At 43.0% G+C, this 15,221-nt stretch overlaps 1 protein-coding gene across 2 annotated transcripts in view; it reads right to left on the reverse strand.

The window, feature by feature from the left end:
- Positions 1–15,221, reverse strand: part of FRMD3 (FERM domain containing 3) — a 275,666-nt gene that overhangs the window by 140,364 nt on the left and 120,081 nt on the right. For both annotated transcript variants that reach the window (XM_037035831.1, XM_037035829.1), the window contains exon 2: positions 3,629–3,733. In XM_037035831.1, coding sequence (XP_036891726.1) covers positions 3,629–3,733 — 105 coding nt within the window. The remainder of the gene's footprint in view (positions 1–3,628; positions 3,734–15,221) is intronic.

Below are 15,221 nucleotides of genomic sequence, written 5' to 3' on the forward strand. Positions count from 1 at the left end.
CATGCCCTTCTCAGTGCATGAATCAGGTGTGCATGATGTCGTTTCATCTTTTTACTGGTGATGTTAACCTTGATCTCTTGCTTTAAGTGACATCTGCCAGGCTTCTTCTCTGTCAAGTTATTCTTTTACCCTTTGTAATCAAAACCTGTCAAGGAGTAGGGGAGATACTTTGAGACTATGAGAAATATCCTATTTCTCCTCAAGCTTTTGCCTATTAATGTCAGCATTCATCCACGGATCTTGCCCACAACGATTATTATCACAGTGTTCTAATGGCAGTTTTTTTCATTTCTCTCATTCCTTCTACATGTATTATTTGCAATTCCACTGTAAGGAAGAGCTGCCCCTTTCCCCTCTTATTTATTTATTCAGTTAATCTATTGATATCAGTAGGAACTCATAGCACTTTATTCTAGGGATTATAATTCAATGCTACTGTTATTTACTGTTGCCACTCCTGTCGTTCCAGTTTGGAAGTTCTTTCGGGTTGGCTCTGTGCCTTTCCCAGGGCCCTATCTTCCAGCTTTATCAACACTTCCTTACTTTCTGGCACCAGAAGATGCTTCAGATTCATCTTGAGATTTCCCTATCCCAGCCTTACAATCAGCCATTTCTGCAAGGACCGCTTGTTCCTTTTGTTGGGCAATGGTATTTAGAAACCAAGATCTAAATGGCGATGGCAGGAGAGTTGACGTGGGGTGGTACATACCCAATTATAATAGACAGATGACGTATTGTAGAACTGTATACCTGAAACATATCTAATTTTATTAACTAATGTCTCCTCAGTAAATTCAATTAAAAATTAAATAAAAATTATTGATTCTTTAAAAAAAGGAAGCCAAGATCTAGGAGAGCTAAGTGTGTTCATTGCTACTGTGATGTCATTGCTTCTAGGCCACCTCAGTGGACAGAACATATAAATATATGTGTGTGTACTAGCCCACATATACACACACCTGTATTTATTTCTATATTTATGCATGTTTTTAAAATTATGAGTTCATATTGATATCTGATTCCAACTCTGAATACTTCTTCTAATGTTTTATCCAGTATCTCCCCAATGACAGAGTCAAAAGAAATGAAAAAGGCTAATGTGTTTAAGTGGTTTCCAGCTATTGTCTAGACAATGGGTTCACAAACTATGGCCAATTGCCTATTTTTTGTAAAATACTTTTACTGGAAAAAAGGGTTTTTTTGTTTTGGAGCACAGCCACATCCATTACGTTAGATATTATCTCTGGCTGCTTTCCATAATTGAAAGAATAATAAAGTAATTATGACAGAAGCTGTGTGGGTCACAAAGCTGAAACTATTTTCTATGTGGTCCTTGATAGGGAAAGGTTGAGATCTCTGATCCAGACTGTGTTTTAAATTTTCATGTGGGAGGTGGAGTGGAAAGAGGATGGGTTCAAATCCCATCCTCCCTCCAACAATTACTAGCCATGTGGCCTTCGGCAAGCCACGGACCCTCTCTGCACCTCAGTTTTTTTCCTTTCTTACAGTATTTTGGGGGAGACTAGAGGCCACTCAGTAAAATTCCTGGTACATGATAGATGCTCAACTAGTAGTACTCAGAATTACCTCTGTAGGTTGGCTATTTAGAATTTAAAATGGAATTCTGCACACAGAGAAATCTATTTTCAGGGGTGGCTCAATGACCGACAGTCCACAGACTCTGTTTGGCATGAATGAGGGTTTAAACCGTAATCCTAAGTGGAAGTACTCACTGCATCACTTACCAGCTGTGAGACCTTAGGCAACTAAGAATGTCTTTGAGCCCATTTCCCTCTCCATACAAGGGCAATGCCCTCATGGCCATAAAAGTTATATCTACGGATGTCTTTATGCCATGGTCCCCAACGCTGACAGGAGACGAAAGCTGTATTCTGTATCAAAAGCAGAATTAGGATGAGTTAGAACACATGTTCCTGGCCCTACACCCAGGATTCTGGTTCAGGACGTCGAGAATAGGGTCCACACTAAACACATTTAGCAAACACCCAAGGGGATTTTGTTGCAGGGCCAGGTCTGTGAGCCACTGTTAATCAGTAGTAAATGCCACACATCCCTTCTGTGGCCTCATGTCAGCCCTACACCCTCATCGGTGTCCTATACCTTCCTCTCACTCAGGCTTGGCCCATTAAAGGTACTACAGAAGACCAAAACCCCCTTCTGAGACACCACATTGTATTTCTTTAGAGAAGATTAGGTCTTACTGGACTCCTAAAGCTAGTAAGATGCCCCATGTTTTAGAGGAAAGTCTAATCCATTCCTCAGACAGGTTCATCCTCCACACCCCTCCCCAAAGTACATGCTTCTCCTCGTTGTATTAGGTCAGTAAACAAAATCAAGAGCCAGGTTGTGCCCTGACTGGTGTGGCTCATTTGATCCAACATTGTCCCACAAAGCAAAGGATCGCAGGTTCAATTCCCAGTCAGGACACATGCCTCCATTGTGGGTTTGGTCCCCAGTGAGGGTGCATACAAGAGGCAACAGACTGATGTTTCTCTCACATATAGATGTTTCTCTCCCTCTTTCTTTTTCCCTTCCCCTCTCTAAAAATAAATAAATAATCTTTCATGTAAAAACACCCAGCTGATGTTCTATGTTGGGCAAAAAGTTTCTCATTCTTACAGGGACACTAGTAAGAATGAGAGAAAATTAAGGAAGCCCGAGGAAACCTGTTCTACCATCCCAGACCACCCCTAGCTGAGCCCGTCACACTCTGCCCTGCCTGGCAGTGGGGCAGGGTAAGAAGCAGCTACGGGACCTCCTGACCCATACGCGGGACCTGCGGGAGGTGGTGGCAGCTACAGTGGAGATTCCTGGGCCTTTTGGAAGTGAGGGACACACATCATTTTGACATTGTGACATATGCCAAGCCTGAACACAGTTATTAGGCTGGTACACAAGCTCAGAAGGCAGGACTTCCTGCTCACTCTTAAACACCAGCAGAGACCAGAAAGGTGTATCCAAGAGCAGGAATACAATGGGGGCTGTCAAATGCAGTGGTGCTCAAGAAGCAGCTTTCAAAGTATCAGAACCCTCCAACTGCCAATGCTTTTTGAAATTCAGGTGACATTCACATAACTTAAAACTATTTTAAAGTGTGCATTCCAGTGGCATTGAGTATTTTCACAATGTTATAGCCACCATCTATGTCAAGTTCCAAACATTTCCCTTACCCCAAAAGAAACCTTTGTACCCATTAAGCATTCACTGCCCTGTTCTCCTGTGTACCAGTAGCTTTTCATACTGAGGAGTGGATTTTCTCTGTGAGATTATGTGTAGCCACTGTTTGAAGAGCTTTGGCAAACTTGGGGTTCAAAAGGCACAGGAACATTTTGTCTTCAACCAAGTGGGAGGAACTTCTGGGAGGGCCTAAGGTAAGTGTTCCCTTCTCTTGCCACACCCCATCCAGTGGGAACAATACCAGACTCTAACACACACACGCACATGCACATACACACAGACGTACCAGGCTGGTTGGTTTCACGTGGTCGATATCCATCAATAACCATGAGAACAAGAGTGCATTACAACTGGTCTCAGAGAAACCTCTTCAGTACCCCACAGCCTGAGTGGCTCCCCCAAATGTATCCAGACAGAAATCAGCTCTTACCCGCTGCTTGTCTGGGTCCACGTAACGAATGCCGAAGTAGTCCTTCTCCAGCAAGCTGTAGTAGTTGCAGATGTGGTCAATAAGAAACTGCCCTTTGGTCTCCCTCTGCGAAGGAAGCACATTTAAGTTTCAGCCACAGCTCACCTTGTGCATTTATGCTAAAATGTGCCTCACTCACCCTGATAGGTCTGTTCTTAGATAAATGGATTCACTCTCCTCTCCAGTACATAGAGAGGGGCTTCCAAATTCTTTTAACTACAATCCACAGTGAGAACATATTTCACATTGTAAGCCATGACACACATATACACACATGCCCATACCAACCAAACACCAAAAAGGACACCAAACAAAACCTTGCATAAATGAGCCCTGGCTGGTGTAGCTCAGTGGATTGAGCGCGGGCCTGCGAACCAGAGGATTGCGGTTCGATTCCCAGTCAGGGCACATGCCTGGGTTGCAGGCCAGTTCCCAGCAGGGGATGCAGTTCCCGGCAGGGGGCACATGAGAGGCAACCATACATTGATATTTCTCTCCCTCTCTCCTTCCCTTCCCCTCTAAAGATAAATAAATAAAATATTAAAAAAAAACCTTGCATAAATGCAGTGCACTCTAATATGTTCTGTTTTATTCTATTATATGTCATTTGATTTTTCTAATGCTATTTATGATTCAAAACACTGATTTCACAACTCATTACCTAGTGGAAACCCAGTTTGCAAATCCTCATACAATGCACCCAACCGCTTGCTCCCATTGCTCTGTATTCATTCATTCGACCCCTACTATCTTATGAGGAAGGTCCCAATTTTGCATCTGAATAAACTGAGGCACAGACAGGCTCTGTGGCTTGACCAAGGTCATACAACATATACCAAGCAAGGTAGGATTTCACCCAGAACATTGAACTGCAGATCCTGACTCCTACACCCACCATTTTGTCTCCCTGGAACATTGGAGAGGCTGCTGCAACTCTGCCAGAAGACAGGGTCTGGATGGCAGAGAAATGTAGTCATGGTATCTGACAGAGCGCTCCTCACAGCCACTATATTGCATCCTGAGATCAGCGCAGAAATGCATCTTGGGAAACAGGGGGGAGCCCAGGCCTGGGATTCAAAGACAACCTCCAGTGACCCTGGCGAACTCCCCAGCAGTGAAATAAGCTGGTTGTACTAGATGATTTCTAAGCTGGTTAGATTATTTTCCCTTGTAAAATTCTATAAGTGAGAGATGTGTCAGCCAAATCTGATTAAGATAAATACCATTACAACAAAACCCTTTTAACAGCAAAGACCCTTCCATACCCTCGGCAGGATATTGGATAAGATAAATTTCTGCTTCAATCAAAGTCACTGACAGACCCATGGAACGGTTTAGCGATGGAATGTGACCTATGAAAATAAATGAAGAAATTAAGTGAGCCACTGTCCCAAATCCACTAAAAGTAATTTTGGAAGATCAGTTTGGTCTACATTACATGATTACCTTTTCATTAGAAACTAGTACCATCAGCCTGGGAACATGATGAAAAAGCCACTTGCTGGCCTGGGGTGGACTGCACTGAATGAAAGACTGGGGCTTCATTATTTTAAATATTTTACATAGTTTATTTTTAGAGAGAAGAGAAGGAGAAAGAGAGAGGAACATCTATCGGTTGCTTCTCATACGCGCCTCAACAGAGGACCAAACCCACAACCCAAGCCTGTGATTTTAAACCCATCTGGTGACATGAAGTCTCAATTTCCCTAAAATTACTTGGCATTTAATTTTGAATGAGCTTTGAGTCTTTACTTTCTGAGAGAACCTATTTGATGTAGCTCAAAAATGACAAAACATCAAAATGAAATTTGTTTTGACTTCTCTAATCATTTTTCACTGAGAGGCCCAAATAACCAACTATATCTGATGACAGCTAAAGCCAATGCCCAGAATATAATCAATGGTTTTAGTTCCTTTTACAGATTTAATCTGTAATCCATCCATTTTAAAGAGGCTGCTGCAGAATTGAATCACTGGACAGAATACAAGCTCATCATTTTATGATTGGGTTACTAAGCTTTCTGCAGGATTCTCTATGGTGAACTGGCCCCACTCTATGTGCAACACCAGATACGCAGGTCAAGGCAGAGCCTTGCAATGGTGTGGGATTAAGCAAACCTTGATTTTGCATGACAGCTACTATTAGCATTTTTCCCTGAAGAAGTTACATTGAAAAGCACAACAGAGATTTTGTTAATGATTAAACACAGCAACCAATAAATACGCCCTGGCGATATCCCTTCAGACTACCTAAGGCCCTTGAGGGAAGGAAGCGCCCCACTGCAGACAATGTGGCGACTGCAGTGAGCAGGTGTGGCTGAAGCAGGGATCAACACCTTCCACAAAGCAGGTAAGGCCATTTCCCATACTTCCCGGCCACCAGGTGAGTTTTTTGGTCTCTGTTCCTCAAAGCACCTCCCTCAGCATCCCCAGGAGGGAGCTTGTTGGAAATAGAATCTCAGGCACAGCCCCAGACCTACTGAACCCACCCTACAGTTTGGCAAGATCCTCCAGTTAGTCCCATGTTCACTCAAGTTTGAGCAGCATTGGTCTAGGGAAATTACCTCAGCCTCGGAGCAGGGCAAAAATTGTGCCCGTCTCCAGGAGTCACTAGAAAATAAAAAGCCCATTTTCCTTTAGAATGATCTATTCTTCCACTCAGAAAAGTCAAAGTGTGTCCCAGCCTTGGGAACACAAACTGCTGGCCCGCCTCATCATCCCGAGATGTTTTGTGTCCCTGCTTCCCACCCAGGAAGCCAGTCTATGGCCTCACATTCTGTTCTGTTTGCCTAGAAGTCTGGACAGTGTTCTTAAGCCATTTAAGTTCCTATTATTAGCATTTCTATGCAATAAACCCAGCTCTAGCACTAAACCAAAGGCCATCCAGGCTCAGTCCCAAGGGCTGGCTATGCTCTTTCAAGGTCAGGTGTGAGACTCACTGCAGGGCAGGGGCTTGGAGAACACGGGTTCTGCCCCCCACCTCCCAAACCTGGGCCTCTAGTGAACAGACCTAAACCCCCCACTTGCTTCTTCCTGAGGCTGCTGAGGGTGGAGGCCACTGTCCCGCTGCCTAAGCTGGTGCCTGGCATACCGAATGTTACTGAATTGATAAAGCGAGCACGGCTTTCTGTCATGGAGAGCCTGAGATCTGGGACAGACTGTGAGCCACAGGGGAGACAGTCAAGTCCTCGTATTGGAGACTCCTCAAACACAGTGGAATTAGCCAACTTTCACCTAAACCCTCCAAGGTCTCCATGGGAAAGTGGTTAGCAAAGATTTCAAGTACAAGGACTTCTTTTTCATGTCAAAATTCTGTTGATTCTTTCACAAGATAGCAGTTTCAATACCAACTGAATAGCAAAAAGAAATCAGGCAGCTAATATAGATTCTTTAGAGCTGTTACCTAAGCTGTGTTCTATTAATCAAAATCCTTCATGCCTGTGAAAAACAGCAGGACATAAATACGTGGGCACCTCAAGGTGCCTCAGGCATCGTGTTCTGACAAGTCTCTAAATAAGGTTATATGGTCTCGAAAAGGCACTGACACGGTTGAAAGAGAAATCTGCTCACCACGCACATTTATACTCGCGCCCCTATGCTGGCACTCACCGCTTACAGTGCACTATGAATTGCTATTTTTAATAAATACTGTGCTCAAATATGGTGGGGAATATAGTATATTTTTTAAAATATGGTAAAAATCTAAACCAATGTTATTCTAGGTGTATGGTCTATGGGCTGTGCTGGAATGTGAACTCTGTTACTGGTCCTCCATAAGCTAAGTGCAGCAATTAAGAGTGAGTTATTTTTATTAGGTTTACAAGGATGGATCCAAACCAGACTGGGCTAATGACATCTAGTACTGGTCTCTCACAACAGAGAATTTGATACACTCTGATCTAACCTGTGCTGCTGACACTTGGGGTTTCTGTTTGGGAATTCTTTACTCCAGGAACCTCAATAAGTGAAGCTGGGTCCTCTTCTCCACCTTCTCTGCCATATTTCAGACAATTTGTTTGGGGGAGGGGGAAGTTGTATCCCTGAACTCCTTGCAATAACCCCACATTCTCTCAGAGTCCTCCCCCATAGGTTGGAATAGAAACTAATTTTTGTCATCACAAACAAGCCTTTTAAAAAAAAATCCAGAAGTACATACTAGAAAAATAGAACAAGTCACTGTGTCCCTGTCTTGTTTCCACCACTTGCCAGTTGGATGGCTTTAAGCGAGTCATGAAATCTGAGAATTTTGTGTAAAAGGGAAATAATGATGACATCACACAAATCTACCCTAAGGACTTATTTGGAGCTTCATGCATATTATTTGTTAAACACCTACTGTGCACCAAGCATTGGGATGGGGACTAGAGATAAACAGTGAGCAAAACACAATTTATAATCTCACAAATCTCAAAACCTTGCGTTTTATAAGATGTGAAAGCATTTTACATCGGCAAAGCACTATACCAATATAAACTACCACTAATATTAAGAAGATCTTAATCTTAAACCTTTATCTTCAATTTCACAGATCCTTCTAGATACAAGGGAGCTGAGAGGAACAATAGGCACCTCCCAGAATTGGACTTTGTGGGAGAAAAAATGAACAGAGAGGTAAAGAACTTGATTCTTTTGCTTAATTCCTCTTGCAGTCAATTGTTGATGTATTTTACTTCAACTTCCCAGTTCAGAGGCAAACTTAAAACCACATTTGTGCTTAAAAAGAGCAAGAAAAAAGCAATTGGCTAGTCAGCATGGCTTGTCATCATTGAAAACATATGACAGGTTTCAACCCCTACTTCCTAAAACTCTATGCCAAGACATGTTGCCCTTTTAGATATCGGTGAAGTGAGGGAAAGAGTACCAACCACCGAATGCTTAATGTAATGCTATAAACCCAGATTTAGTGTTTAAATAGCTATCCTCAGGAATAAAAGTATAGCATGATCATGACAATTACTATCTATTAAACACTTACTGTACAGCAAGAGCTGTGTTACATATTTTGCATTTAATCTCCCAACAACCCACTGAAGTAATTATATTCTCTGCATGTTACAGATTCTTTTAATGGACTCAGGAATGTTATTTGTTTGTAAGTGTGTCAAGCCCAGATCCAACACCTATGCCCAAGCTGTTGTAGGAACTCGATTTGCCTGTCTGCCTCCAGTCTCTTTGTGGAGATGGAAGAAGACAACATGTGGGCTTGGGAGGAGTTTCAAGTGCCTCAGTTATGAGAATATGAACACTGGCAGGAAGGAGCCCTGGGTGATCTACTATAGCACCAGGAGAGAGGCAGTTTTATAAAACAGAAACCAAATTATGGTTGATTGCCTGGCAACCACACACTCTTAATAGAACCCAGGTTTTGTTCAGGTATGAGCATGTGTGTACACACATAATAGATCCATAAAAANCCCAAGCTGTTGTAGGAACTCGATTTGCCTGTCTGCCTCCAGTCTCTTTGTGGAGATGGAAGAAGACAACATGTGGGCTTGGGAGGAGTTTCAAGTGCCTCAGTTATGAGAATATGAACACTGGCAGGAAGGAGCCCTGGGTGATCTACTATAGCACCAGGAGAGAGGCAGTTTTATAAAATAGAAACCAAATTATGGTTGATTGACTGGCAACCACACACTCTTAATAGAACCCAGGCTTTGTTCAGGTATGAGCATGTGTGTACACACATAATAGATCCATAAAAATACACAGAGATACATGCAAAGTCCATGAACCTCAGGAAACTATAACCTGATCCTACCTCCAGGTCTCAAGCTTGCCAGGTATAAGGGTAATCTCACCCCTCTTGTCTGATTGGCTCAAGAAAGATCACATGACCCGCATTAGGCCAATGAAGACATGAGGAGCAACTGACGTGTTTCTGGAATGGCTCTTGTTCCTTCTTCTGAAAGAGCCTTATGAAAAGGTTTTCTCTTCCCGCTGGGCATTGTTATACAAAAGTGTTAATTCTGGAACTGAGGCAGCCCCCCTGAAACCTGCTTGAGGATGAAGCCAACACAGGAGGGAGCCAAAATATTCACAGAGGAATGGAATTTGTGTTTCCAGATTATCAGTCATGAAGCTCATAGTAAGTGTGAAGTTTCAGAGACGCTTCCAAAATTCCTTGTTGCTTCAGCCAGTATGAGTTACTTAGGAGACAAGAACCTGTATCTCAGTCCAAGTAGAAGACACCAGAGAGGACGACACTCCCAGTGTGACTTACAATCACAGAGGTTGTGGACTAGTGAATCAGAGAGCCGAGTCCATCTATCAACAAGTTCTATTCGACACAAACAGTGTTTCTACACTTTCAAGTTGGGAGACTACACATAAAACTGGTGGCTGGCTGCTCTTGAAGCACTGAAAAGGCTGGAATCTGGACCACAAAGTCTGCTGGAGCTCAGTACGGGCTCCCCTCCCACAGAGCCTGAACCCTGCTGTTCGCCACAGCCCCACGTATCCTATCATTTTCCCTGTCTTCCAATGCCCACAGCTTTCTAACCCGTGGAGGAATCTAAGTTTTTTTATCCTGATCTGAAGCAAATTAATAGCTTTTGAAACAGTTCTTTGGAAGAGTTTTCCTTTGAAGTGTTTGGGAGGATCCTCAGTGGACACTCCTTTGAGTTGCCCTGTAAGACAGTGCAGCCACGGAAGTCCTAGGACCCAACACAGACCAAAGGCTCTAGGAAGGACCACCAGGATGAGGGGAGCAGGCAGCAGTCAGAAGTGAGGAGCACAGACCCGGAACCCCGGGAAGACTTTGTTTTGTGGTTGGCGCTGTGCTCCTAGGAACCCTCTCTGACAAACAGAAGTGGGACTGCTAGACCTCTTTTGTCTGATAATGAAGGTTGTGAGGTTCTTGTTCAAAGGTCCCCGTTGCCTGGCACCTTATGCTCCTGGGAAGTGTTCTTGAGAAGCAGCAGCCACCGTGAATGTACATGGAATTCACACATTTCTTGTACAAATTAAGGGCCTCAATCCATTCACATTCATGGGCAGAAGAACAAAAATATAGTAATGAGAAAGTTATTACTCTTGGTGAACCCAAGAGCTCTGCTTCTTTTGTGCAGGACAAGTATTTGTTAATTTAGGATAGATGGTGGCTTGATTGAACAGCCTAAAAACACTACCTGTTTAACCTCTGCTAAAAACATTCAAGCGTGTTTGTGGATATTCATACGCTTTGTTATGGCAGGCGCCACAGCTTTAACCAAAACAGAACATCTCTTTAGAAAAGAATTGACTTTTATAATTGGATTTAATGTTGTGTTATATATTGTTTTGTTCATTGTTTTCTCCCATTTCCAACAGTAACTGGTGCTTGAATTTGACTGTGACATAAATTCAGAAAGTTCTATCCTTCCAAAACAGTGAGGAAGGAAAAAATGTTCAAACTGTTTAAATGGGGAGAAATGTAAAAAAAAAAAAAAAAAAAAAAAAAAAAAACAAAATANAAAAAAAACAACAAGAATAAAGGGATTTCTCAGAGTTGAGTCTAGTTCTCACACAGAAATTAAAAGTTGCTCTGATTTGTTTTCTTCAAATATTTCTAGATGTATAAAAGATAAAACCACGATTTGGAGAAGTTGAAGTACCTAATTCTGAATACACATCTGTTATATAGTAATAATCAGCAAATTATTGCCAAGATAATTGAAAATATAGGCTAGAAAGATTTTGAGGCATGATAAATATTCATATGGAGAAAGGGAAGGGCATGGCTTTGACTGTAGCAGTGACCTAGAAACCAGAAAATAACAAAACAACTACCAAAGGCAGACACTCACTGGGGGAAAAAAATAATCAACAGTTGCCTAAAAGCATCTGCCTACAAAATAAAGGCAAGACACAAGTGGCTGCCTAGCCCAGCCAATCCATTTGGTAGACGGTCAAAAGCCGATTGCTCACTTCAAGTCTATGGTAGCCCCTACAAACCCTGAGAAGACAGACACATAGAGCCATCCTCATTGCAAGATGCTTTCAATACCAAGGGGAAGGTGAAAGCTTCCTAAGGAAGAAGGTAAAGAAACTGTGTCCCCAAGATGAGGCAGCCAGCCTGGGTTGGGGTCTTCTGAAGAAGTGTCACAGTTAAATAAGTACCCAGGATGGCTTGGAGTTGGTAGTGTTTCTCCTTCTTTGTTTTTCTTCCCAGTGTTTTTCACCTCCCACAACCTTCTTGCTCTGGGACTTTCATTCTAGAAGACGTCTTGTGTGTCTGTGCTCAGGCGTAGAGTCATTTCTCTTCTGACTGACACACAGATCCATCCCAGTGCTCGGGGAACCACATTCGATGTGTCAGCTCATCTTGGGAATTTCTGCCACTGCTCAGTGCTCAGAAGTTTCTTCCTTCCCCATCTTTTTCTCCCCGCCCCCTGCACACCCTGTTTCAGGGTCTAGTACCATTGCCAGGCCCAATTCTTAAAGGCACTCGCCTCCAAATAATGTTGAAGTTTTCCAACTCCAATCCTTTCTAAAATTTCAACAAAGTGGTTTTTGTTTGTCAACCTCATGCTAAGGAAACCAGTTAAGCTTAGAACCCCTCCACGGTCCTCTCTGTCGAGAGCCTTGGACAGAGGAATCCCACGATGGACACATACCCCACCCTGGGGGCAAAAGCAGTACAGAGAATTATCTCAGAATTACCTGACAGGGCAGATCTTGACCCACCTGAGATGGTGAGATAAAGCAGCCAGAACAGGAGTTGGATCGTTTATAAAGAAATTCAAAACCACCTATACAGCTAGGCTTTGCTCAGGTGGGGACAGGGTTGAGGGGGAACCCTCATCCTAGGCCAATAAAAAAAGAAAACTAAACAAGGGCAGAGAGACAAATTTAAAAGATTGTACACATGTAGCCCTAATATATCCATGGCAAGTTATATAACTCAGTCTTTGCATACCTGACACACAGTTAAAGAGGAGCAGGTCACTATCAAAAGTACTCAAAAAGAAATTCAATTCTTCATCATTGGTTTTCAAGGAACATTGAAGAGATCCTAAAGTTTAATCCACAACAACATTTTACAAAAGCCCTTTAGTCTCTTCAAATTTCCTAGTACCCCTCAGGTGCTATGAAATTCCTACCCCCAAATTCCCTCACCAACACCAAACCCACAAGGCTGCACCTTTTATCTCCTCATCCTGCACCTCTCCCCTGTTAGTATGAGCATTGGCAGCCTCATTTGCAGCAAAGAATAATCTTTCCAAACAGAGGAGAAAGAAACTGTGAAGGCCAAGGCAGAAGATGGCTTGAACACTCATGTATGCTTAGAATTACAATGGGAATGTGATTTTAAAGGGCACTTTGCAATGGCCCAATGCATTGTCATTGTTACATTCGATGTAGCTTGCCCAAGAAGCATTCTGACAAAGTTGAGAAGACTGGGAAGTGAATGGGATGGGCAGGGAAAGAGGAGACCCCAAGTGGACAACAGGTTAGTCCAGGATTCTTCCTCTCCTTTGCATGTATATTTCTAGACATGGCTACCTCACAGGGAGTTATAATTCAGTATGATAAGTAATATGACAAAAGTCACAATCACAGCAGGAATGCCAGCTATGAATTACTGACTGTTAACTATAAATGAGGGCCCATGAGAACAGCTGAACAGAGATAATGGCATTTGCTCCTTCCAGCAACCCCAGCACCAGCCCTATTTGGATGGATGACCAAGAAATGGATGATTTCTACCCACCTCCATTCCTAATTCTTTTAAGCTACATAACTGTCTCTCAAACTACTCCTTATTCTAGCAAAACGCCAAACCAGCATGGTCCATAATGTCTACCCTGTGAAGGAATAATGCTTCAAACAATAGTGTCATTCTAGACAATTCTCATATTAGTAGACAGTTGGCCCATAGCCCACACAGCCCCTGAAACAACCCTCTATGTGTTGGAGGGATTCCTACACACACATGCATGCACACACAAATGATTTATCACAAATATTCAAAGACTGAAAGGCGTAGGCTAGGTTCCCCAACTACCACACTCCCCGCTTTCTTCAAGTGATTAGGCACAAAGAAGGAAAATCATCTTGGTTCTATTTTTAGCTCTTCTGACTACACAGCAAACCAAGCCAAGGGTGTTTTTACTTTATAAAACTAAAAACACAAAGAATGATTGATGTGAATTTTAATGGTCATTATCAGCTATTATGAATTAGCTTGTGTCTTTAACTCTCTCCTGCCTCCTTTTTTTTTTGACTCTTTGCATCAGATAACAGCTTCCTAAAGGAAGGAAAATATCACATGCAATCTACCAGCTGTTTACACCCAAAGAACAATTTGGTCCACTCTTTAGCAATGCACAGAGCCCAATGGTACTATACAAACCCAGAAGAATGCACAGAAATGCTCAAAAACAAGTATAACTGTGAGAGCCTCTTCAAGATTTCACTCTTAAAAAGGCATACAAAGATATTAAAGACAATACAAAATGAAAAAATTGGAAGACTTCTGGTCAAGATGCCAGATAGTCAGACATGGCTCGCCTCTCCTCAGATCCACATCAAAATTACAATGAAAATATAGAACAACCATCACTCAGAACCATCAGAAATTGAGTTGAATGGAAGTCTGAAAACTGTGGAATTAAAGAAATCACATCCATCCAGACTGATAGGAGGGGCACATGGAATGGGCTGGTCCCTCACCTGCATGTGGTGAATAAAAATTTGGAAGGGATATCTCAAGAGCAAGGAGTCTCAGACCCACACGAGTTGCCCGAGCCCAGGATTCCAGTGCCACGAAGATTAAGTCCCTAAAACTTCTGGCTGCAAAAATCAGTGGGGATTGAGTCAGTAAAAGAAACTTCTGGAGCCCCAGGCAGTTTCTCTTAAAGAACCCACACAAAGACTCACCTACTCAGACTCACTCCCTCTGAACTACAGCACTGGGGTAGCAGCTTACAAGGTATCAGTTGTATACACGGAGAAACTGAAGTGTCATTAAGGCAAATAGAGGCCATTGTCCCTTTTCTAAACTCTCCCCTGACAGAGCCAGAAGGCTGGTGGCATATCTGAGACACCAACCACCGGACTAACACTGTTTGACTTGCCTTGGAGATCCCCAGAGACTCCACCCCACCTAAATTACAGACTCACCCAGGCTACTTTTCCACATGAATGGCTTGTCTTGGCTCATGCTTAACAACTTCCTAAATCCTATCAAAAAAGCAACAATTAGCCTCAGTGAGCCCCAGGCCCAGCACTAGCAGCAGCCAGCCTAGATTCACAGCTTGGCTTCAGCTGAGAATCTCCAAGTCCAGCACAAGTAGCAGCCATCTCAGATTGCTTTATAGCTCAGGCAGGGTGGCACCAGGCAGAACACAGGTGGGTGCTGACCTTGGCCTGTACCACCTGGAAAACCCCAGGGACAGCACACCCAGTGGACACCTACAGACCATGTCAGGCCACCACCACCCTGCCCCTGCACAGTTGATCCTCCACAGAAGGTGGAGTATGGTGGTAAGTGGTCACAGCCAATCTTTGTAGCTGGGTGGCTGAGGTAAATCTCTCCCATTGATCTCCCAACAGCAACCAAGGCTCAACTACT

The sequence above is a fragment of the Sturnira hondurensis genome, unplaced genomic scaffold (genome assembly GCF_014824575.4).
Source record: "Sturnira hondurensis isolate 20B ecotype Veracruz unplaced genomic scaffold, ASM1482457v3 Scaffold0022566, whole genome shotgun sequence".
NCBI classification, from domain to species: domain Eukaryota; kingdom Metazoa; phylum Chordata; class Mammalia; order Chiroptera; family Phyllostomidae; genus Sturnira; species Sturnira hondurensis.